The sequence below is a fragment of the Balaenoptera acutorostrata genome, chromosome 14 (genome assembly GCF_949987535.1).
Source record: "Balaenoptera acutorostrata chromosome 14, mBalAcu1.1, whole genome shotgun sequence".
NCBI lineage: Eukaryota > Metazoa > Chordata > Mammalia > Artiodactyla > Balaenopteridae > Balaenoptera > Balaenoptera acutorostrata.
The window spans coordinates 11,858,252-11,880,318 of record NC_080077.1 but is presented as its reverse complement, the minus strand read 5'-3'; the positions used below and the strand labels follow the sequence as shown (position 1 = coordinate 11,880,318).

The 22,067-nt window shown below is 41.1% G+C and overlaps 1 protein-coding gene across 1 annotated transcript in view; it reads right to left on the bottom strand.

The window, feature by feature from the left end:
- NOX3 (NADPH oxidase 3) overlaps positions 1–22,067 on the bottom strand; it is a 57,808-nt gene that overhangs the window by 18,271 nt on the left and 17,470 nt on the right. Inside the window, exons 9-11 of the mRNA XM_057528053.1 lie at positions 17,514–17,606; positions 15,346–15,599; positions 8,857–9,019 (exon numbers count right to left, since the gene is read on the bottom strand). Of these exons, the coding sequence (XP_057384036.1) occupies positions 8,857–9,019; positions 15,346–15,599; positions 17,514–17,606 (510 nt within the window). The remainder of the gene's footprint in view (positions 1–8,856; positions 9,020–15,345; positions 15,600–17,513; positions 17,607–22,067) is intronic.

Sequence of the window (22,067 nt, the reverse complement as noted above, 5' to 3'; positions counted from 1 at the left end):
AGCCTTTTATACATTCTGCTTCCTTGTAATGGCTTTGTGTGCTTTTCCCTCTGTAACTGACTTACAGGAGACACTGGGCAGCTTTGGTGCAAGAGGCAATGGAGGGGCACCGAATGGGCTCCGGTGAAGTGCTTCGGGCAGAAAAAGAAGAAAACGGACTTTGAAGAGAGGAAAAAGCACATTTACTTTGACTCCCTTTCATCTTTCTAATAGTGAGGGTCGCTCACTGTGAAGGGACAGAGGCTTCCCACCTCTGTGTTTCCTCCAGTAGGAAGGGTCTGGTCAATGGTAGAACAAACGTCCCAAACAATAGGCTACACGTCTGTGATCTGTGCTTCCCAACTCTCGCCCCGCCTCAGTCTCCAAAAATAAAACCACCCTAAAATCGGTTACCTGTATAAAGCATGGCTTTCAGAATTCTATAGTGGATAACAGAGGCCTAAAATACCTCAGGTAACTTTAAAAGGTTTTGTTACACAGAAAGTCATCCTCAGTAAAATGATGAAAAAGTTCTGATCTTCTGTAGTAATGAAGTTTTCTTTTACAGGACTCAGCCCACACATTTTTGTAGATCTAATGGATCCCCAGATGTTGTAGGGCACCGCTCCAGGACGTTGTTATGGGGTTAGGGAGTTCTGTATGCATGTGGCCTGTCACAGGCCTTCGCTGTCACATCGTTCCTAGCACGAACCACCAGATAAACTCAGCCATGGCCAATCTGGGGGGGGCGTGGGTCTCAGCTCCAGCTCATCCCCACCTTTCCCACAGCCTCGGCTTCTCTTTAAGAGAGTGTGGACCAGGTCATCTGGGCCCAGTAGGAAATGTCCCCATGCTATTTTTGGATAAACAATTCCAGGAAATGAAATAAGAAAAGCTACTTATCTATTTTACTACCAGAGCGCCAGACTCTTCCATCAGAGGTTCCCGTGCCATGGCCTGGATAGGTACCCACAAACACAGCGGAGGACACATCCTCAAATACAACCTGCATTTATTTCTTTAGACCCAAAATCAATTTCCTGAGGATGGAATGGAGACAAAAATTATCTATCTATCTATCTATCTATCTATCTATCTATCTATCTATCTATCACCCAGAGCACCCAAGGGGCTTTTTCCTTTCTAAGGAAGGAAATTGCACATGAGGGTGCAGGTTGAAGGTGTAATATAACATAGTAGTTAAACATTGTGAGCCTGGAGTCCTGCAACCTGTCCTAGTCTCCTGGCTTCACCACCTTCAAGCTGTGTAACTGGGAGCAGGTTATGTAATTTGAGTCTAGATTATCACACATTGAAATGGCAAAAAAAAAAAAAAAACCCAAAACAAAAACAAAAACACAGAACAATAATCCATGAGATTATTTTGAAGATGAAAGGACAGGTTTCATGGAAGCATTTAGCTCAAAGTCTAAAGATGCAGTAAGTGCTCTGAGATGTTAGCTGAGATATTGCTACTACCTCACTGTCATCTGGAGGAGCTTACAGAATGAATGCCACATGTTTATATTAGAGAGCAAAGGGGGACACTTGCCTTACTTGGGGGTCTGTGTCCACCGTCACTGCTGAATTATAGAGATGGTGGTTATTGACAGGAGGTGAAACCAAAATCTCTAGCACCGGTCTCAAAACCTCAGTATTGATCATAAAGATGTAGTTCTGAAAGAGGAACCCATTCACTAGTGAAAGGTACCATAAGATCCATGTTGGGTGCCAGGGTTGACCTTGACCTTGACCAACAGCTCCCCCTAGGAGGCCAGTGGGATTGCACTGTGACCTTGCCTCCTCCTGGGCAGCATTCTATGTTCCCCACTGTTATGGTATGCATGCATCCCCCCTAAATTTGTGTGTTGAAATCTTAACTGCCAATGTGATGATTTGCAGATGGGGCCTTTAAGAGATGGTTAGATTTAGATGAGGTCATGAGGGTGGGCCCCCATGATGGGATTAGTGCCCTTATAGGAAGAGGAAGAGACCAGAGCTCCCTCTCTCGTCATGTGAGGACACAGCAAGAAGGTAGCCATCTGCAAGTCAGGAAGAGTCCTCTCCAGAAAGCAATCATCCTGGCACCCTGATTTCAGACTTCCAGCCTCCAGACCTATGAGAAGTTTGTTGTTTTAAGCCACTCAGCCTTGGTATTCTGTTATAGTAGCCTGAGCTAAGATTCCACACTCCCTATACAATGTAACAGAACTGATAGAAGCTTCAATCAGGGAGGGTGATGGTGACTTTCCATGGAGGCAATCATGACTATTTTCCAAAAAGAGAACTTTTCTCTTTGAAAAGATAAAGACTGAGACTGATATTTAGAAAACATAATACCTCCTCAATAAATGGTAACTATTATTGTCCTGGTTTTTATGTTGTGGTTGCTGTTACCAAGGTCATCGTGGGTGAAGACAATAGCAAACAGATTTTGAAGCAACTAGTTTTGAGAAGCTTCCCTAACGTGGCTTCCACATCTGGTTTTGAAGAAATAAAATTATAAAACTGTTTTTCCCATTATCCATTGTAAGACTAAGACCAGCCTTTGTCAATCACTCTTAGTCCTTAAGACTTTTTTTTAAAGCCATTATCCTTAATGTTAACTATTTCATGGCTATGCTGCTGCTTTGCCCTTTTACTGGGGCCTAAAGTTTATTGTGCCTCAGTTTGTTCAAATTATAGTTGTTGGACAACTGGAATGTTCATTAATAATATAATGATAAAATCTATTGTGAGATAGTCATACTACAGAATTCACTGAAGGCGCTAAATAAAATAAAGTCAATAAATAGGCAGTGACACCTGAAGGAGCTCCAGGCCATGTTAGAATGAAAAACAAAAACACAAATTGCACACCTTTCTTTCTCTCCCTCCTTCCCCATCCCCACATCCTTATTTATGTAAAAATAAAATAACACCTTGCATATGTATGTAGGTGTGTATGTGTACACAAAAGTGCAGGAAAGGAATGGAATAAGATGTGCTCAACCCCTTCAGGTGAGAACCCTGGAGGGCCAAGTGGTGGTGGTGGTTAATTTGGGAAGGAAGGTGAATAAAGGGAGTTTTTTTTTCAAACTGCTAAATCAATTTATTTCTAAACAGAAATGAGGTTTAAAAAAAACACAGCTAAATGAAGTCTTGATATCTTTCATCGCAAGAGTCCCCAGAACAGTGCACTTTCCTCTCTGTAAAGCCATGCTTACACATTCTTTTTTTTTTCAGTTGAAGTATAGTTGATTTACAATGTTGTGTTCATTTCTGCTGTACAGCAAAGTCACTCAGTTGTACATATATATATATATTATACATTCTTTTTCAGATTCTTTTCCATTATGGCTTATCTGAGGATATTGAATATAGTTCCCTGTGCTCTACAGTAGGACCTTGCTGTTTATCCGTTCTAAATGTAATAATTTGCATCTACCAACCCCAAACTCCCAGTCCATCCCTCGCCATCACCCCCCGCCCGACCCCGGCAACCACAAGTCCGTTCTGATTGAGATTTTTGACTGCGTATTTTATTTGAATCTTTTACAAAGACCCTGTAGTCATGTATGGCTTGTGTGGTTAATAAACCAAGATATTAAAAATATTAATACTGGTCACTTCCCCACAGGGCAATGGGGAGACCTCCTGGGGGACTGGAGTCTTTTGAGGCTGCCCAGTGAAAGGTGAGAAGCACGTGTGTCTCCTGGAGATGCAAGCTGGCCTCATGTTCCCTGGTTCAATTTATCAGGACACTCTCAGCGGTTACCAGAGATGATCAATTCCAGGAGTAGCCAGGGCGCCAGGGTGAGGGAAAGTGAAAGTAAATAATTTCTCAAAACAGATTAAATTAAATGCATTTTTCATTCATTAGAAAAGAGAGCAGGCCCTCCTTTGTTTTATTAATATATTTAAGGAGAGTATGGATTTTTGCCTTTCTTGGCCTCTTTGCCTTGTTCCCACTGGCCCATGCTGTCTTTTTATTTGAATTATCTGTTTATTATATTAGGTTAAGAACCCAAAGGCCATTCTGCGCGGGACACACTATAAATACTCATTATCACGGTTATGTATTATTGAGCTGATGAAGGAAGACAATTTATGAAGAAATTAGGTTATCTCAGTTTTTCTAGAATCTATTTTATTATCATCTGAAGATTACATATGCAGTTAAGAAAATGAACCAAATCATCCAGTTGGCTGTTCTCTTGGTTCTGACTGCACGGCTGTGATATTAGGAGAACTAAAATGTGGAGGCCAATACATTTATGTCAGCAATCTGCACCCCCCTCCCGGTTTGTACACACCTATTTCCATTCATCATTTTGACAGTTTGCACAAGCAAACTGTCCTAACTTTTTTCAAGAGCTCTTTTCACAAATTGAGTGTGATGTAGAATTAATCATCCCCGTTAGGCAGGAGTTGGGGGGACATTCATCCCCAAGGGGCATTTTAACCCTCAGCTTCCTCCGTACTGTATCAGAGGGATGTCCCAGCCGCTCACACCCCCTTCCTTCATCCCAAAAGACCGTTGTGTTCTCATTTGCCTCCAACTAAGTGAAGTTTGGCTCTTACTCTTGGGTTGGAAATATCCCTTTAATATATTACAACTTTTTCCCATTTTCTTCACAGCAGGGCATCATTATATTTATCGTTATTTTGCCTTCTTGGGAAGTCTCCTCCTAACCACTTCTCTCTCTTCCTCTGCCCCTCTTCCCCACTATCTTTAATAATAACACATAGCTAGAAAAAATTTGAAAAACGCCAGCTTCAAACAGAAAGTGCTACATATGACCCCAAAGAAGATGCAGGAGTCCTATTGGATATCCTTTTGCATTTTACTTAGAAGTGTTCTAGAATAATGTGATAGAGGAGAGGATAAAGAGATGTAGTTTGCAGTGGTCACAACTAAGAAAACTTGGGTGCAAATATTTTACTCTAGACTTGCAATATAAGGCTTGTTTGTAAAAACGACTGCCTTTATGCCAACTTTTACACAGGAGGGAGAAAATCCCAACCAATTGCAGTTAACTATTTAAGCTTAAAATTCCAGCTCTGAACCTCTATGCTGTTTTTTCCCCTTTCCTTGTGGCAGAAAAGAACACTCTGAAGACTATAGCCCAGATCTATAATTGTGAAGATGCTGTTAGATAAGAATGTACTGCTTTGCTCTCCCGCACTTAAAAAATTATAGAGATGCTGACAGTTTAGTGGAAGGAGTAGTATTTATGTCTCAAAAGCATGTGGGTGGCCCTGACAAATATTAGTTACATAAGCCTAATGTAGCTGTACTCAAATAAACACAGAATTGCTTTAAAACAGAGAAATTTCCTAAGCTTTTTCTCAAGCATGCAGATTCTGAGGAAGTGGATGTCAAGTGTGATTTTCAGCCTGAACTTTCTGTAGCATGAAACCTCACTTCTTTCATAAAAGAGCTTTGAAACCAGAAACACAGGCTCCTGTCCTGACTCAGTGGCTAGCCAGGTAGGGACTTTGGACAAATCACTTCCCACTCTAAGTATTGCCCTATGCAAAACTGGGAGGTCAAGCCCTTTCAATTTTGTGATTCCACGCTTTTAGCTTCTTTTCTCCCATATACTATAACTCCTGCTTTTATTTTCAGTTGAGGGTTGTCTCAATATTACCCCCAATTTTTATAAGTCATGAAAACATTGTGTTTTATTTCCAATTCTATGATTTCTGTTCTTTGGACTAAAGATCAAAGCCCCTGTTTTATACTGTTGTGGTAACTCCGTAGCCCTCCCATTGAAACAGCTTTGAGAAAACCCATAAACAGCCCAGGAATAACAATGAAATGGTGAGAGAGAAGGTGGTATTAATATTCTGTGGGTTCCAATATGGACTTTAAGATTTTGTGGATTCTTAGAAGAATTTTCCTATTTGTGATAAAATAATTGGAATGTATTATTTTAATTATAAAGTTGCTGAACTAATAGTCTTTTGTTTAAATTTAAAAAAAATTAATCTTAGTAACCTAGAATTTTGCAGAAAATTGTGCAGAAGCCATTTGTTAATTCTTTTGGCCAAGTGGACACTTATTCACTCATTGATTTATTCAAAATTTATAGTGTGTGTGCATATATAAATATATCTCTCTCTAATAATGGAGATACCGAGAAAAGCCACGCTCAAGGAGCTCAGAATCTGTTAAGAGAAATAAAGTACTTTGTGAACGTTAAAACAAAAAAGAAGGATAAATGATATAAAAGCAGAACAGCACAGGGGTAATGGATGTTGAGAGAAGGGTCAGGTATTGCGAGTCTGGTGAGAGGAGAGTGATAGGCTTTTCAGTCAGTACGAGCGGGGCTTGGCACATAGTAGGTGCTGCATAAATACTCATTGAGTGAATAAGTGAATGAAAGTGAGACACACAATTCCATCACCATCTCCATGTGAAGCATAATGTGACCTTTTGTACAGTGAGAACCATGAAGCAATGAGCTGCTGCTATAAGTGGGTCTGACTTGGTAGACAGCAAGAGGAAAGAGCTTACAGAGATGGGGAAATCAACATAAACCATAACAAAGCTTTGCAGTGGGGTCCAAATGTATGAAACAGTGTCTGTTTTGCTTGCTTTGTGCCCTAGACTGAATGTTTGTGCCCCCTGCCCCAAATTCATATGTTGAAATCTAATCCCCAGTGTGATGGTATTTGGAGGTGGGGAGTTTGGGAGGTGATTAGGTCATAAGGGTGGAGCCCTCTTGAATTGGATTAGTGCCCATCAGTGTCCAAAAAACTTGCCCTCTTTTGCAGTGGGAAGTTAGAGCTAGAAGATGACCGTCCATAAACCAGGAAGTGGGCTCTCATCAGATACAAAGTCTGATGCCGGTGCATTGATCTTGGACTTCCCAGCCTCCAGAACTGTAAGAAATACATTTCTGTTGTATGTATGGTATACCACCCCATCTATGGTATTTTGCTATAGCAGCCCGAACAGACTAAAACACTTGGTTAATCTTATTGTGGTATAAAGAAAAGAAGATGGGATTTAGCTTAAGAAGAACCCGGATTCAAACTCTCATTCTGATATTTACTAGCTCTCTGTGCTTCTGTTTCCTCACTGGTAATCTGAGGATACTACTATCTGAAAGAGGTATTATAACAATTCAATGATATGATTCTATCATTCCTATTAGCTCTGTGATCCAGCTTCAGTTTTCTCATCTGTAAAATGGGAAAGTGGTAAGTAAAGATGATGTGAGATAGTATGTGTAAAATGCCTAACTCCCTGCCTTCTAGGTAGTCAATGATTGATTAATCTAGGCTATTAGTATTAGTAGTAGTACTAGTAATCTATTTATATCTTTGGCAGATATAATGCACATTTAATATAATCTTATACACATTTACACAGTAATGTTTCTACATTATTTATTTGTCTTATTTGGTATTAAAACTCCCTGATGGATATGGACTCTTATTTCCCCATCGTGTATATCAGGAAACCTAGCTCCGAGAGGTGAACTGGTGCACTCAGGGTGATGCTTCTAGTGAGGGTGGAATCAGGCTGAGGTAGATTCTCTGACCAGGAATCCCACAGTCTTCCTACAATACAGTATGTGGAAGCCATGCCTACCATGTGTTGGTTATGTCAAACCAGAGAGCCAGATGCACCTGAGTTCGAACCCTGATTTTTGCCTTTCATTAACAGTGTATATTCAGGGAAGTGACTTTAGTCTCTCTAAAGCTTCAGAGTCCTAATTTGGAAAACAGAGCTTGTGCTATCTACTTTCTAAGGTTGTTGGGAAGATTATAAAAATAAAATGAAAAAACATATGTCAAGCACCTGTCACTTGGAAACTCATGAAATGATAACTAATTTTACTCTAATTTCTTGGCTGAGAAAGCCCCACCTGTAGAGATCTTCCCTTCTGGCCTTGCCCCAGTGCTTCACAAAGTGCCATTTCTTAAAGAATGATAGATGAAGAAAGTTTCCATGGCTAAATATGGTTGGGAAGGGTGGGTGAAATGAAACTGAATGAGGTTCTTTTCTGCAGAACTTATTTAATAGGCTAGCAGAAGATGTGAATCTTCTAAAGGGGGATTTGTGACAGCATTTCTGAAATCATTTCACTACACAATTCTCTTTAGTGGACCCTCTCATATGACTAACGTCCCACAGACATGCTGACCTAATCAAGCATCTTCCTGGGATAGACGAGGAAACTGCAGCCAAAGTGTCAATCAGAGAAGTGGCAGAACCAGGACCAGAACCAAGTTGGCCTGACGTCCTCAGCCCTCCTGAGTTGACACCATTTAGTGTCAGCATGGCTCCCTTTCTCCTGCTGCTCTAGTGTCTGCTGATATCTTAAGAGGGTTCAAACACGGGATGCACAAAGGGAGCAAGGGAACCATGGAGGCAGCTAGTCAGAGAACATACAAGAAATGACAAAAAGGAGATTTGGAGCTGGATGGCAACACCAGGCAAGCAGACAAATGAATCCCAACCGTGGCATTTTTGCTTCTCAATTAAGACCCCGAGCCCACGAGATGAAGATATTGAATCGTACACTTGCAACCACAGTATCAAGCTCGAGTCTAAGGCTGCCTGTTAATAGTACTCACTGCAGGCCGGTCACATAGCCATTTGCAGCCTGTCCATATTTTACTGACATGAGCAATTACATGTCCTGTCATGGCAATGAAGCAATAAAATTTATGTCTTGTCATCTTTAACAAGATTAGACATAACCCTTCTCATAAATGTAATACTGAATGGAGATTTTTAAGAACATAAGTATAGTTAAGGATCCTTGAGTTTATGCCTCATAGTTAATTAAAACCCTGCCCAGGAATCGGCAGATGACAGATAGAAGGATGTGGAACCTTTGAATTCATGGAAGGGTAAGCTGGTGATATTTTCCATACCTTGCTCAGCTTCCACTGGGTTTGTGACTCACAACATTGGTACCAGATAGATTTCAGAAGAGCGGCAAAGGGAGTGACCCCTATTCCCGTGGCAATGCACATGCTCACTGGATAGTGAAACACATCTGTCAGTGCAGCTCCGAACGGCCCGTCCACCGCCAGCCTGCAATCACAAAGTGTGCCGTTGACGTTCAGAACACTCCGCTCTTGAAAATAAAGCCGTCCTAGACCAGTGCTTTGTATGGGATGTGCTAGCAAATGTGTGCAGGGAAGTTGGCTCTGTGCTTGAGAATGCCCTATTTGGACACACATAGTGTAGGGATATGGTGGCCGGCCTCATGGCACAGTTCTCAAGAGTTTGTTTTGCCTTCAAGCATCATGAAGATTGGTAGAAGATGCCTTTTCTTTTCCTTTTTTTCCCCACCTGCCCTCAGAGGGAAAAAACAGAATCATCAAGGTGGCTTAGAAGGCTTATCTGTCCTTTCGCTAATACAGTTCTCCCCGTTCCCACCTCTTCGTATGTTTATATAATTTTAGTCTAATGGAAGCCATTCATTTGGAATAAACATAATTTTGGAATAATTTGTCAGTTGTGGGGAATTTCTAAAACTCATTATTTTAGATTATGCGAACTCAAAAATCTGTGATAATTAGGCCAGGGGCTGCACTGATGTTTTGTCTTTGCTTAGCAAATTTTTCTTTATGAGGATGATGCATATTCATTGAATAAGTGCAGTTGTCTTTAACTTGGCCCTAAATGGACTGACCCCGGATTCTGCTCCATCTCTCATGGCCAGTTCTCCACACTGGCTTTTCTTTTGTTTCTTAACGTACACAGGACCCTGTTTGGCTAAGGGGCCTTTGCACGTGATAATCCAACTAATCACTTGGAACGCTCTGCCCCAAGTTCTCTCCTATCCTCTTATTTGGTTCATAGTTACCCTTCCATTAGGTCTTATCCCAATTATCATTTCCCTGGGGAAGTCTTCATAGATTTCTTAGACTAGGTTAAATCCCCTCTTAGATAATTTATAACACCATGCATCTCTCCTCTGTAGTCCTTATCACAGTTGTAATTTTATAGTTGTTTTGGGTGGTGTGTGTGTGTGTGTGTGTGTGTGTGTGCGTGCATGACTTAATTTGTGTCTGTTTGGTCACTAGACTCTCAGGTCTGCAGAGGGAGGGACCATGTCTGTCTTTGCCCACCACTGCATCCCAGCACCTTACATGGAGTTGTTCAATAACAATTTATTGAATAAACTGTAAAGGGAATGTTTAAAATATTTCAGTCAATGGAATGTATTAAATAACCTCAACTATTCCAAAAGCACACATTTACATATGAACAAAGATATGCTAATTAAGAAGCTTCTAAGTTATTCATAACCATTCCCTAAGGAGTGTCTGTTGAAGGCACCCGAGGTTGCCCCTTTTGGGCTTACTATGTGTTCATGAAAGTTCAATTGGGTTTATTTTAAAATATTCCATATGCCAGACCTCCTAACAATTCAAATTAACTCTCCTCAAGTTAATCTTAATTAATAAGGCTTTATTACATATTGATATATGGAAATAGAAGAAAAAAAATAAAAGGTCATCAATCAGAAAGGGTTAGTATCTCAGCCCACGGTAGATTCTTTTATAAATAGATAAGGGGAATTGAGAGACAGAGAAAAAATATGAAACGGTCCACGATTAAAATGTCTTATTGTTAATTGTTTTTATAATTAGTTGTATTTGGGATTTATTTGACACTGATTCTAAAAGATAACAATTAAACCCAAAGAAGAATTGTGTCATATAATTCATAGAAATGCATAATAAACAAATTTCTACGTAATTAAAATTGAGAATCTAAGCTGGAAGCAGCAGGAGGAAATATTGAGTCCTGCCTCCTGGTTCATACAGATTCCCTCCTTTCACATCCCTGATCACTCATCACTTTCCCACGTGGAATTGTAGGGCCCCTTGTTCCATAGAGGGGCAGGGAGGGCTAAGTATTAGACAGTTTTTCCTCGTGTCTCACTGGGATCTGTCTTCTGACAACTCATGCCTTTTGCCTTCCTGAGAAACAAACCACGTGTTTTCCCTTTCCTGCCTCTCAACTCTTAAACTAGTTGATCTAGCTATCATGACACCCCAATTGTTCTTTTTTGTACCAAAATATCTCCATCTCTCACAATGTTGAATTGGCTTCCTTTGCACAAATTCTCGTTTGTCAAGTTCACTCAGTTACTTCCTGTCTGATGTGGATACAGTTTCTAATACGGCAGCTTAGAAGTGAGTCCCCTTTCCAGCAGCCACGTCACCTGGCCCTTGCTGCTCCCGTCAGCAGCACCACCCGCCCACCTCCTCATCAACCTCCCGTCTTGCCTCTCTGAACCCATGAACTTTATTCATCCACGTTGTCCTTCCCGTGTCATCAGCACTTTCACTGTCGTCTCTGCGGTAGATGACCTTTCTTATTTTGCCAATAACAATAGTAGCTAACTTTTTTCTTTTTTTTACTACACATTATGCTAAGGGCTTCATATGGACTGTCATATTTAATCCTAAACAGAACTTATGTACTATTATTTTCATCTTCATCTTACAGATGAGGAAACTGAGGCAGATGTTACCTACATCCTCCAAGATCCCATGCAAAATTGGGCTTTGAACCTAGGCTGTCGGACGCTGGAACCCTTGGCTCTGGGCAGTAGATTAAATCGCTAAAAACTCTAACACAGACTCTGAGAAATTCCTCCATTTTACTTCAGAAGGTGAAGTCTTTTATCTTATTTATTTATTTTTATTGAAGTATAGTTGATTTACATTGTTTCAGGTGTACAGCAAAGTGATTCAGTGATACATACATATATATCTATTCTTTTTCATACATATATATCTATTCTTTTTCAGATTCTTTTCCGTTATAGGTTATTATAAGGTATTGAATACAGTTCCCTGTTCTATACAGTGGGTCCTTGTTGTTTGTCTCTTTTATATATAGTAGTGTGTATCTGTTAATGCGAAGTCTTTTAAAAGAGCTTGCATTGTCCTTTTTCCTGAGTTCAGAGGAAGAGCTTCCCTACTCTTCACTAAGCTTTGCATCTCCTCTTGCGGTCCTCAGTCACTGCTTGTCTCACAGGTTCCTGGGACTGGATTAAATCCTTTCTGGGTGCAAAGCAGTGAAAAATTATGGTACTCTCCCTAAATTGTTTCATTTAATCCAAAATTAAAACAATGTTGAGAGGTAAAATCATCGAAGGAAGTTCAATAAAATTCTGATTTGTCATGTGTTGAAGATTTAAACAAATTCTAGGTTTTGGGGGGTTTCGTATGCATACACATATATAGAGGCAGAGGTCAAACAAAGTTAACAAATGAAGGGAAGCTGCACTGTGTACAACGACTCATTTTTATTCACTCGGTAAATATTTATTGAGTGCCAGCTGAGAGTTAGGGCCTGTTCTGGGCACTGGGGACAACAAAGTGAATCAAAGAGATAAAGTCCCCATTCTCGCGTGGGGAGATAAATGGTAAACAAATAAACAACCAGGTATTTAGTGTGTCAGGTGGAGAGGAAGAAAGTAAGGCGCGGGGCACGGTGACCAAGACGAGTGTGGAGTGTCTGTCGGGGTTGCTGGATCACAGGAAACGGGAAGGGAAGGCCTCAATAGGAGACATTAGAGCAGAGACCTGGGGGTAGTGAGGGGGCGGCCAAGCAGAGACCGGGGGAAGAGTGTGCCAGGAAGAGGGAGCTGCAGTGGCAAAGGCACTGAGGAGAGCGTGCTCGGTGTGGGAGGGAAGCAAGAGGCTGGAAGAATGGATGAGTGAGCGAGGGAGCAGGAGGTGGGGCAGGGGTGCCCAGGGAAGTCTGGGGGCCAGATCATGTCAGGCCTTGCGCTGAAGATGCACCCTGGAGATGAAAGCATGCCAAATATCATACGATATTAGGTGGAACCCTAAGAAAAAGATACAAATGAACTTATATACAAAACAGAAATAGACCCACAGGCATAGAAAACAAACATATGGTTACCAAAGGGGAAAGAGGGGGAGGGATAAATTAGGAGGTTGGGATTGACATGTACACACTACTGTATATAAAATAGATAACCAACAAGGACCTACTGTATAGCACAGGGAACTGTACACAATATTTTGTAATAATCTCTAAGGGGAAAGAATCTGAAAAAAAGAGGTATTATGTATACATGTATAACTGAATCACTTTGCTGTACACCTGAAACTAACACAACATTGTAAATCAACTCTACTTCAATAAAACAAAAAGAAAGAATGCATAACGACTGCGGAGAAACACTTCCCAAGCTCTTGTTGGGGGACTGGATGAAATGCGAGCTGGTTTGTGAAGAGGAAGGTTGGTCGATAGGCCAGACAACTGTATACACTCAGAGCAAAAACCAGGCCAGCAAATAGGATGAAGGTATCCACCTTGGCAATGCCAAGGGAGGGCTGGGACCTGTGTGTGTGCGTGCGTGTGCGTGTGCGTGTGCATATGTGTGTTTACTTTCATTCCTGATTTTAAGTATTCACACTACACTCTGAACCTCAGAATTCTGTTACATGGCTTCCTTTCCATGATAAAAAGGATAAGGTCTTAATGGAATAGTCAGATGTTGTCTTGTGACTTGGGGCTCTAGTCTGAACAGATGATGTTTGTACTTGGTTTATCATCACACTGCTCTTTAGCACCAGTGTTTGAAATGAAGACTGTGGCTCTTCCCGCCCACTCAACACAAGCAAGTCCAGGGCTACACGGTCACAGTTCAGTGTCCCACAGGAAGACAGAGGAGGGACAATAAGCTGAGTAGATTCTGTGCCTTAAATTTATTCTGGTGCCTAGTTTACCACCGGTAAATATTTGTTAAATTAAATGAGTTGAAGCGGCCATATTGGGTCCAGGTATTCATTCCTCATCAAATATTTACTCTGTATCCACTACGTGTCAGACACTGCTCTAGGCATGGGACGTATAGAGGAGGACAACCTCTTGCCCTCAGGAAGTTCCATTCTAAGTGTGTCCTTACTGGGTTCACCACCCGAAGTCTTGTAGCCGTGGCCACTGCTTGGCAGTTCCTGATACCCTCCAAGGATGGCAGAAGAGGGGATGTCTTGATGCTTCTTTTGAAATACCAAATTCCTTCACAAAGTTTTTCTCAACTTTTTTGTGTGTGTGTCCCTGTTTTTCTGGGTCCCGAAACATGGGCTTTGAGTGCTTATTGGGCAATCCTGCAGCAAGAGTGGGAATCGATTCTAAGCCATTGTTTACTAAAAGGAGCCAAGGACACTGGGACTTCTGTTGCATGCCCAGGCTTTTCTGAATAGGATGTTGTTTTGGATTCAATTGTTTAGCCCGGTTGATATGTTGAAATCCTATCTTAGGATGTGACCTTATTTGGAAATAGGATTGTTGCAGATGTAATCAAGTTAAGACGAGGTCATTCAGGAAGATGGGCCCTTAATCCAGTATGACTGGTGTCTTTGTAAGAAGGGACCACGGAAACACAGAGACACAGACACAAGAGGGGAGAACATGTAATGACAGACGCAGAGATTGGACTGTCACAGCCGCAGCCTCGGAACGCCAAGGATGGCTGGCAAACCACCAGGAGCTGGGAGGAGCTAAGGAAGAATTCCTCCCTACAGCTTTCAGAGGGAGCACGGCCCTGCTGACACCTAGATTTCAGACCTGCAGTCTCCAGAACTGTGAGAGAATACATTTCTGTTGCTCTAAGCCCCTTGGTTCATGGTACTTTGTTACGACAACTCTAGGAAACTACAGATGGCATCAGTGCTCTTCCACTTTCTCAGGTCTACCCATCTTCCTTGTAGCAAAGTTAAATCATTTGTTTGCACACCAGTGTTGGTCTCAGAAGTCTTAGAGAATGGAGGCAATGTTTTGCCATCTTTGTATTTCTGGCACACAGTGGAGGTTAATTAATGCTTTTTGCAGTCACACATGTGGGACTGACAATGCACACCACCACTAACTTTCTTGATTCTCAGATTATTTTGTCATTTTCTGAGCTTTAGTCTAATTGTTTAGCTCTTTCTCCAGTGTATGGAGGCTGCCAGATTAATTTGGACTGTAAAGCATCCTTTTTACGAAGACCAAACTTTACAAATATAGTTGAAAAACCTCGGACGGTGACAGCAAAAAGTTCACCGGGCTACCTTACTCATCACAAGCTGCTTATAATTTGCCAAAGTGATGTTTTGGACCTGGGAAAGCAAAATGTTTCCTCTCCCTGGATCATCACCTGTCTTCATTGAACATTTGTTTTTTAAAGAAATGTACTTGCTCCTAATGGAAATCTACTGAGTTATATTTTTTTCATAGAGATTCTCAGATTTTATAAATGGATTCAAATTTACCATACAGAATAAGATACTGCAGAAGTTGTTAGCATGTTGATGCACTAAAGGACCTTATTTTTAATAATATTCTAACTTACACATAAAAAAGAAATGGGCTCCCACCTTGGCAGGCTCCAGGGCTCCTTCAGGGCCGGTCCCTCTGCCCCAAAGGCCTTGCATAAAGCTTCTGTCCAGTCTCCTGCTGCCCGGATGTGCACACTGAAGAAGTCCTCCTGGGGAGCGGAGGTGAGGGTGAAGGGGTGCCACTCCAGCGAGGAAATGGATGGGCACTGGATCAAGACGTACTGCCCTGGTACCATTTTAAAGTCACGCTTTTTCATGTGAAGTTCTAGCACTCCAGATGGATGGCTTACCACCTAAATCACAGCAAGAGAGTTGTTGGTTCTTTCACTCAGGTTAAATAATAAGACAATGGCCTTCATTCCATCAAAGGTTTTAAATTTTTTATATCAACTTTTCTGAGGTATAATTGACATAGACCATTCATTATGCGTTTCCAAGAATCATTCCAACCCGGACATGAAAGTGATGGCAACTCCAGCAAGAATGACATTGACCTCCTTCAGCGTGCTAGGTAGGAAATTTGGGCAGCTGCATCCAGGGACAAAGTGGTGTCCAGCACGTGACTGTTTGTCCCAAGTGGCCACGATTTCGATAGCACAGTTAATTTCAGGCCCAAGAGAATATAAACTAGCATATCATCCATAGCACTTAATTATGCTTAAAGTTATCAAAATAGCCACAGAATTAACTTCGTGTTTTAAAATATAGGTCCAGTTTGTTACTGTTTTCAATGATGTGCATCTTTTCCTGCTTCTTTGTGAACTAACCCTCGTATTTCTTCATTCTAAGTAAAAAACAGCCTTCATACTCTGAAATGTTTTATTCATTTGGTGTGGTTTTAGTCAAGTCTCGTCCAACCTCCTACCTAGGCTCTGAGTTTTAGATGTAAGAAAGCGTGATGCAAAGGCTATTGCTTTTTAAAGAGCTCTATAACTTGCTACTTATCAGAGACAATGAACTAATTTCCCTTCTTAGACTTCCCTCTTGTTTCCAGGCTCCCATGTCTTCTTTTGTGGCAGGAGGTATAAGGGGGCAGAATCTAGTGTCTAGATACTGTGACAGTATTTTTCCATTCAGAAGAGAATTTCACAGCATTTTAATCATTAGTTTCTCCTCTCCCTACTGATACTCGTTCTGATTCTGCTGTTAAATGGTCTCCCTAGTAACAGCTCGAGTAGATTTCCAGAAGTTTTACTGTCTGGCTCTTGATACAGCTTGATATCCTTTGGTGCTTAACTTAAAAACAGCAACAGAGAAGCAGTTTAAAACAGAAATATGAAGCAATTTCTGTGCATCTGCTTTCATGAAGACAGTTAAAGAGACAGAGTATTCTGTTAATATTGTATTAGCAAAGCTGCATGGGTTTGGTTAGCAGAGAATTTCTTTTAAGAGATTGAAACAACTAGGGGGAGAGTTTGGGGTAAGCTTTCAGTCTCCTTGGCATTTATTCTTTTTTAAAAAAATTTTTTGGCCGCACTGCGCAGCATGCCGGATCTTGGCTCCCCAACCAGGGATTGAACCCCTGCAGTAGAAGCGTGGAGTCTTAACCACTGGACAGTCAGGGAAGTCCTCCTAGGCATGTATTCTTGATCTATCTGCTGAGGTCTTCCTCCAGCACGAGGTAAAAATTGGAGAGCTGTGAGGAGGGATGGCAAGATTGGAAAATATTACCACCATGCCTTCATTCCCTAGGGCAGGGCACTCCCTCTCCATTTTGAACCCCCCAGTGCCCTTTCTCCCTTTGAACCTGAGGGTGCCTGTTCCCGCATCTTCCGTTTAGTGGTTCCAAGTGAGAGTGTGTGTATTTGAAAATATATGTACGTTATTTGTGCGTTTGCAACATTCGTATTTTTATGCTGTGGAGGAAGTGATTATACTCTAAGTCACTATGATCCATGTAAAGCATACTCAGCCCTCCTGCGTTTTCCTCCTAGAGAGACACTGAAATAAAGAGAAATACAGATGATTCCAGGGCTGTACCATAACCTTTATCAGAATTCTGTGTACCAGTCAGAGCCCTGACCCCTGTCTTCAGTAAAATTAGCCTCACTAAAAGATGCACAGGATACAAGAAATTATTAGAACAGAAGATGAGCCTCTAAATTACAGATGGTTCTGCAATAAAAATGGCAAATTAAAAACTTGGGCTAATAAAAAATTTTCATCTACACTCAGGTTTTTATTCAGACGTAAACCTACATGCGTACCTTGGTAATGACAACTTCTTGTTGAAATCGCCAGAACCTAATTATTCTTTCACACGCATACAAGACCACAGGGCCTAAAACCCATTTCCAAGCCTGCAGAGAGCAGCAGAGAGAGAGGAAAAGGAAATGAAAATAGAATCCAAATATCTTCAATTTGAACCAATCAATACGTAACACGATGGAGTTCAGACATTTTCCTTTAAGTTTGGGCCAGTTATCAACAACCAAGATATCTCCTTGTATTAAATACTATAACATTCAAGTATTCCTTGAAGTCTACAAGCTTATTTAAGAGACTAAACTCTTCTGTATTGGTTTTTATGCTTATTTGATCAATGATGCTTTTATGTAATTAGAAATAATTGCGTTTGCAAAGAAATAGAAAGCAGATTGATGTTTATCTTATATATGATAGGGTCATAAATGCTCCCAAACTCAGCCAAAGTCAAAGGCTTACAAACCACATTACTGAGTTAACAGGACATGAAAATTCAATAAAAAATGTTTCGAATAGTAATTTTTGGGGCCAACAATGCATCACAACTTGGGGGATCTGCCTAGAGCAACTCACACACCCACCCCGACACACACTCACACATGTGTGTGCAGCCAATGTTATATGGAATAAAACAAACTTAGTTTCTCAGCACTTCATTTTTTTTTGTCTTTTTTTATTGAATTTGTTACAATATTGCTTCTGTTTTATGTTTTGGTGTTTGTTTTGGCCACGAGGCATGTGGGATCACAGCTCCCCGACCAGGGATCTAACCCACACCCCCTGCACTGGAAAGCGAAGTCTTAACCACTGGAACACCAGGGAAGTCCCCAGTTCCTCAACACTTTAAATCTAGGTTTACAGAATCAGAGCAAAAGCCTCAACACTTGTCTGGAGAATTCTGACAGGGAACTTTTCCATTCTGTGTTAACCTTTTATGAGTATAATCTGCCTTACTGAGGATCAGTTTACCAGCAGGCTACTCTCGTACCATGGGTTGGGTAACAGCATTAGGTGTGTGCTTCCCCTAAAAGGGAAGGAATGGGAACTTAAAAATTTTGAAGATTTATACTAGGTTTGATATCAAACAACCTTCTGAGGCATATGATATTCTCTTTATTTGGCAGAAAAGGAAACTAAGGCTCAGCAAGATGAAACAAATTGTCCAGGGTCACAAAGGTGATAAACAAGGTGCACAGTGAAGACATGAACTGGCCTTGACCACCCAGCCTGTGCTCTTCCCATGTAATCATGCTTCCTTCTGTCCAATGCTGACATTAGGAAGGGTACGTACTTTACAAACTATTAGAGATTCATGAATTCATTGAATTTTAGGATGATAAGGGTTCTTGGAAATCTAGTCTAGTTCTTCTTTTAAAGAAGAAATAACATAACGTTCTGGGAATGAGTATGAGTTGCCTAGGGACACAGAAGGAGGTCACAGAGAGCCAGGACTAGAACCCAAGCCTCCTCCTAACTTCCCCGAATTCCCTCCTTGGAATTCTAGATCCACCGACCTCACTCTTAGAATCCTAACTCAGGAACAGAAAGGGTGTCCCCTTCTCTTGAACTCAGGTATTCACTGAAACCTCATCGACTGACTCATCACCTTCCTTGTTCATTACTCCCCTATCTATTATCCTTCTCCGTCTTTTCTGTTGACAGGTCACAAGCCCTTCAGCATCATTTTTGCTTTTGTTATCGTTCCTGTTTCTTCTAAACCTCTTTTGTTTATTTCTAGGTCTGTTTGCATGGCACTTTTTCTCACCTACATCAACCTTCTGTGCTTTTTCCCTGGGAGCCTCTTGTTTGCCTGATAAAGGCTCGATTTATGTAGGCAACACAAAGCAATTTGACCCACTTATTCTTTTCTGCCTCAGTGGGGTTCAGCAACGTGTTCAGAATAGCAGAGAGAATAAAACCTTCTGTCCACCTATGCTGTGGGTGAGGTGAGGATGATCAGAGGAAGGGATAAGGCGGGAAGGGGTAGACATGAAGGATGGGGTTGGACCAAAGCAGTGAATCTTTAGGTCTCTTATGCTCGAATGAACCAAAAAATATTTGGAGTTGGCTTGGATATTTACAGAAATGATAACAAGGATGCAATTCTTTCTATATGAGCTTAGAGACAGATTAGCAAAACCACTCCCATAGTTTCTATGTATTTTTACAAGTAATCTTCCACACCCATTTTAGAAAGTTTGCGACATCATACACTTCATTTTGTTGGTGTCAAGTCAGTCATGGTCTCTGCTTTTTCCATGTTGATAAAATGGAATGGATTATTTTTCTTTGTACGGTTAGTCAGGAAGGAGAATGTAAGCTATTAATCCTTGGCTCTATCTCTATCTAGTATATAAATTGCTCCAGGAGGACAAAGCCCAGTTTAGTTACACTGTGATACTCCTGGGGCCCCTGGAAGGTAGGGATGGAGGGAGAGGATGGCCAGAGATGAATACTCAAAGATATATATCCCAGCAGTGATGACCAGGATAGGCAAGAGCAAGGAGACACGGCCCAGAGCGGGAGGGGCAAGGTACAACTTGGACTGGGACCCAGAAGACCTGGCTTCTGGTCTTGGGGTAACCATCCCTCACCCTATGCCTTTAGGAAAATCTTGGGTTTTTTTATGTTCAAATTTTCTGTTTTATAAAATGGGAGAATTGACGGAAATTATTATTTGGGCTCCCTCCAAGCTCTTAAATGTTTTAGTTCTACTCACAGAGATAAACACAATGTCGGGGGCATAGAGTTGTAGATAGCAGCAGAGAGCTGACAAAATGAGGAGTGGAAGGAGGCCAGAGATTCAGAATGAATGTCGAAGAGTAGAGAGGTGAAAGTTCATGGCCACAGAGTTAGGAGCTCTGGCTCCTTGATGTGATTTTGCTAGGAATGCCCTTTGTGACCATAGGTAAGAAATAAAAACTCCTTGGACCTCGATTTCTCCATCTATTAAATAAAGGGCCAGGTCTATTTAGTATCTAAGTTTCTTTAATGTTAAAAGACCTGTGGATTTTTAGCTTTATTTTTTCTTCTCTAAAAATACTCAAAAAGTCATGGTACAGTGAGTATTTTATGATAGAAATAAAACCATGTTGATTTAAAAGCTGCAGTAATGAAACTTGTTTCCTCCACTTTCACTCCTGGTTTTTCATTCCTACCAGAAATAAGAACATGCTGGCTTTGATTTTATTTTATGTATGTGCTTATGAATGGCCTCTTTTTCTAGACAATAAGATTTCCAGGAGCAGAAACCACATCCCTGAATCCTGCGTCTACTGCGATGCCAAGAATATAATAACCACTTGGCAAAAGTTTGCTGAACTGATTCTACCTCAGTTAAAAGCTTTTTCCTATACCATTGACATCGTTCCCTAGTAATTTAAAAAGTGCCAGTCTTATTACTATTATTATTTGTTAATGTTGCAGTTAAATGAAATAAGGTGCTTCTTTGGCTAAGGAAGACCAGGCATCTTTTGAGATGGATTGCATGAGGAATTTTATAGAGTCTGGAGTCTTGCATGTGTCTGTGAGTTTGGGTAGAAAGGGGGAGTGAGTCAAGTGGGGGAAAAGGGGATTGCAAAGTATAACTGTTTCCTTTGATCAGTTCAGTTTACATGAGGTGATGTACAAAGCATCCTTAGCTCTACCATGGGAGTCGTACACCCCTAAAGGTGAACTGATAAATACTCTATTGAGAAAAGCACCATGAAAATGCACCGAGTTAAGAGAGGCAAAGAGGAAGAGATGGATTCCTGCAAAGACGGGGTAGGTGTGGTGCAGTGAAGCGAGGGCACTTGTCCTTGGGATGCCTTTTGGATTCAGTGTCTCTAAGACATTAGAGAGAACACCGTACAGCTCAGCCAAGTGGTAATTACAGAGCCCACACACGCTTTGAATCAGGATCCATTAAAAATAATGGGAAAGAGTGACAACATGAGTTTGGGTGTGCAAGGAAGTATAGCAGGGGAGAGTGAACAGAGAGGTGGGTACCTTCCCCCCTTTTCATGATAGTGAATGTCAGCATACACGGCTGGGAGCAGGCTCTAGTCTGTATTCATGAGGTGTGGGAGAGTATTGATTTTTTTATGGAGACACTGTAGCTGAACATTTTAGAGAGGCATTCATGTTCCTCATTAATATGCAGGCTGGGTAGTGGCTCCCGATGGTTGGGTTTAAGGCAGAGACAATCTATACCGGCCATTAAAAGAACCACAGTCTAATGGACACATCTATTCTACTTCTCTCGGTTTTAAACATTCTTCCTAGCTGTTTCCACTCTTAAAATCCAGCGCTTAATTTAATAGACTTAAGGATTTTCGAAAAAGTCAATCATTATATTCTTCATATGCTGATGACAGAATTTCCCGAATCCTCACCATTTATATACTGAAAACTATCTTCCCATTGTTTAATGATACATATTTTTTGGTACTTGTTTCCTCCTTGTTTTAATCTGCTGGCTTCATTTCCTTTCCTTCATGCATTACCCAGCTGCCCCAAGGTTTGCATTGTTCTAAGACCTGTGAGGGTACCAAAGAGAATTACTGTTTCTATTT